Genomic DNA, 3787 nt, shown 5'->3' with positions numbered 1-3787 from the left:
CAATAGATATCAATATAATTTTTATTAAAATTTAAACAAAACAGTACACCTTGATTCCTCTAAAGTACTCTACAGGGCTGTCCCGTGCCCTGGAAGCTGCCATTCTGACCTGCAGGGACAATGATGGCTTTTTTCTAGTACCCAGTGTGTCAGCCTGTGATGACTTAAAAATGTTTCCTGCCATTATGGAAAACCTAGCCAAGAATTAGCTGCAGTGTTGTTTTGTTTTGTTTTGTTTTGTTTTCATATAAGCAGAGGACCATCAGGTCCCCACTCATTCCTTAGATCTCATTCTACACTAGCTGTAAGGCTTATTTCATTTGCAGAGAAATGTTATAAACTCCATGAAGAACAAATGGTCAGGGTAGATCTCATTTCTCGAAGTAAGATGGAGCCTCAGAAAGTTAAGGCTAGAGAAGCAGATGGCCAACTGAAGAGTTCCTGGCTGCCAGGTGAGTAGCTTCCAAGAACCTCAGAGCTGTTGGCAAAGTCCAGCATTTTCCTTTCCAGGTCAGTCCAACCATGACCTTCTAAAAGCCCTTCAAGACAAAGTGCTGGGCTTGGACCCAGGGGTCCTCTGGGTCTCTATAAGCTGGCCTCACCTTTCTCCCTTGTCTTAACTGCCTATCATCACATTCCACATTCTGACTGTTATAAACTATCCAGTTTCTCTTGTGGTAAGCCATTATAAAAACTGAATCCATGCCCAGTGCCAACACGTGTACCATCCCTGGTTTAACACTCCCCAATAAAGGCGATTGGCCATTTCTGGGACTAAGATGTCTCTCTGCCAAATAACACTTCATCCATCATTAACTCAGACTTGTCTTGTTTACTCTGAAACTCTACTGAGTTGTGCCAAGGGCAGTGCCCAAAACTGCTCAAGTGCCTGGGCCAAAGGTCCCCAGGCACACGATGCTACAGTCTCTCAAGTCCAACAACATCTTAGTAGCCGGGAGTCAGCTGAGGTAGTTCTTCTGGAAGGTGTCTCTCACTGTCCACTCAACTATGTCGTCTCGCAATCAGGTAGCTCTGGTGACCGGGGGTAACAGGGGCATCGGCTTCGCCATCACACGTGACCTCTGTCGGAAGTTCTCGGGGGACGTGGTGCTCACGGCGCGGGACGAGGCGCGGGGCAGGCGCGTGCAGCAGCTGCAGGCGGAGGGTCTGAGCCCGCGCTTCCACCAGCTGGACATCGATGACCCGCAGAGCATCCGCGCCCTGCGCGACTTTCTGCTTGAGGAGTACGGGGGACTGGACGTGCTGGTCAACAACGCAGGCATTAGCACCTGGCCCAAGAATAAGCCACCAAGAAGAGATGACATCTTCAAGGACACCCAGCCAGGTCTGTCTGTCTTGGCCTGGCAGTGCAGCGGGATGGGGGGGGAGCACCTTTGGCTTGTGGAGGTCTCAATAGGTTCCTCGAGAGGAGCAAGAACAAATAAATATTCCAGTGTTATAGGGTGCCTGAGGAGAAAAATCCCTGAGAGGCCTGAGTAAGTTGAATGAAGTCTTTTTCAGTGCTGGCAGGACTGTCCCAGCACATTAGTGGGAAGTAAACCCAATGGCTGAGTGGTTTGCATTTTTAAGGGCAAACAATGCAATCTGACTTTTATATGCAGCTCTGGGCATCTAAAACAGCAAAGTTGCTCACAAACACAGAGAGAAAACAGTTCAACAGTCAGGCAGTTAAACTTTAGCTCAGGGTGACACTGGATAGGAATTTAGGGCTGGTCCAGGGACCAATTTTAACCAAGATAATTTTACCCAAGATGGCATACTTGTATAGTTCTGGTATAGTAGGCTAATATATAGAAGGTTCCACTCAGAGGACCTTACAGCCAGTTATCTGGCTTGACTCTGGGGTCCTTTGCAGGTTTATGTCAAGGGGATTCTGTGATTGGATCTTAAGACCAGCTGGGTTTAGTTCTAACTGATTTGGACATAAGCAAGAAATGAGGAGGGGTCTTTTGCACCAAGATCCTTGTAGGATGCCTTCACCTCAGCACCAGGAGTGATGCCATGTGATAAAATACAGGATTATCAAACAGGAGCCTCACAGAGGCACAAGGATTACTTATTGGTAGGTGTCTTAGGACTGTTCTATTAGAAAGAGACATAACGACCAAGGCTACTTATAAAATAAAGTATTTAATTGAGGACTCACTGACATTTTAGAGAGCTGGTCTTTGATCACCAGGTAGGGAAGCAGACAGGCATGGTGCTGGGGTAGTGGCTGAGAGCTTGATATCCTGATCTGCAGGCAGCAGGCAGAGAGAAGGGGGCTAGACCTGTTGTGTGTTGTGGAATAATCTTTTTGTACACTCTGACGATGTGTCACTCTGGTTGGTTTAATAAAAAGCTAGGCAATAGCTAGGCCAATAGCTAGGCAGGATTTTCAGAACATAGAGAACACTGGGGCAAAGAAGGCAGAGATACCAAGAGATGCAGAGCAAGCAGAATAGGCATACAGATTTGAAGTAATAAAGCCACGGGGCAGAAAGTCAATTAATAGAAATGGGTTAATTTCAGTTATAAGAACTAGGTAGAAAGGAGCCTAAGGTATCAGCCAAGCTTTCATGTAAATCCAACTACAGAAGTGGTCTTTTGAAACCTCAACGCCCACTTCCAGTGACATACCTCTTCCACCAAGGCCACATACCATGATCCTTCCCAAACAATTCCACTTCCTGAGACTAAGCATTTGAATAGATGAGCCTGTGGGGACCATTCTCATTCAAACCACTACAGTAGGATGTAGATGTAACCAACCATCTTATTAAATAAGAAACACAAAACCAATGCAAAGAAGAAAGCCAAGAGGTCAGAGCTCAGAGCTAAAACCTTACCCTTCCTCTCAGTGGTCCTACCTCTCTGAAAGACACCTACTTCCTGTGTGTCTGTCTTCATAAAGACTTTCTGTTCTGCCTTCTCATTGGTTGTAAACCCAACCACATGAACACCTCGTCACTGCCTGTCTGTACAGACCTCCAGGTCTTCTATGGTTGGTATTGAGATTAAAGGTGTGTGTCTCCAATGCTGGCTATATCCTTGAACACACAGAGATCTACCTAGCTCTGCCTACCAAGTGCTGGGATTAAATCTGTGCACCACCACCGTCCAGCTTTCCTATGGCTTGCCAATAGCTCTGACCCCTGGGCAACTTTATTTATTAACATACAAATAACATTTTAGTACAAATAAAATATCACCATAGTAGGACTTACCTAACTAGACTTCAGGTCCACCATTGTATCAAGTTCTCACTGATGACTGCTCTCTATTGCTGTTCTTTCTCCCCTAAAGGCACTGATCTGACCCACTTTTACATTCAAGCAGAAGCAGCAATGAAAACAAACTTTTTTGGTACCCGGGCTGTCTGCATGGAGCTACTCCCCCTAATAAAACCCCATGGTGAGTCTGGTAGGTGATCTGCTCTGAGATCAAGTCTCAGTTCAAAAGTCCATTTGTCCCTCTGTGTTCCCAAGGCCCACTGATGGAGCTTTATCAACACCTACCCACCGGACACACCACCCAGAAAATTCTCCTACCTGCCTTGAGCACTCCCAGAATTCTCTTCTCCTGACATCATCCATCCCTTGCCTTTCTGCCTCCCCATCACATACTCCCTCAATCTAGCCCTAATTCTCCATAAATCATCTCAGTAACCAACCAGTTTGGGAGAATCACCATGCTTATCCCTCAGAGGGTCCTCACCTCAGAGTTGGAACCGAGTGTTGCACCTAGGAGTCTCCTGCATCCTGGTCTGTCAGCTCAGCTCTACAAA

The 3787-nt window shown here is 46.3% G+C and overlaps 1 protein-coding gene across 2 annotated transcripts; it reads left to right on the top strand.

The window, feature by feature from the left end:
• The first annotated feature begins 837 nt into the window (after positions 1–837).
• On the top strand, positions 838–3446 carry LOC114700346 (carbonyl reductase [NADPH] 3-like). Of its 2 annotated transcripts, none has more exons than XM_037201943.1 (2): positions 838–1345; positions 3340–3446. In XM_037201943.1, the coding sequence occupies exons 1-2, from the start codon at positions 1009–1011 to the stop codon at positions 3429–3431; spliced, it is 429 nt and encodes a 142-aa protein (XP_037057838.1). In that variant the 5' UTR covers positions 838–1008; the 3' UTR covers positions 3432–3446. The 2 variants fall into 2 exon arrangements, with proteins under 2 accessions (XP_037057838.1, XP_037057837.1); XM_037201942.1 differs by having other exon boundaries at positions 845–1345; positions 3307–3446.
• The last annotated feature ends 341 nt before the right edge of the window (positions 3447–3787 follow it).

The sequence above is a fragment of the Peromyscus leucopus genome, unplaced genomic scaffold (genome assembly GCF_004664715.2).
Source record: "Peromyscus leucopus breed LL Stock unplaced genomic scaffold, UCI_PerLeu_2.1 scaffold_481, whole genome shotgun sequence".
Lineage (NCBI taxonomy): Eukaryota > Metazoa > Chordata > Mammalia > Rodentia > Cricetidae > Peromyscus > Peromyscus leucopus.
The sequence above is the reverse complement of the archived record's forward strand: the minus strand, read 5'-3'. Positions and strand labels throughout refer to the sequence as shown.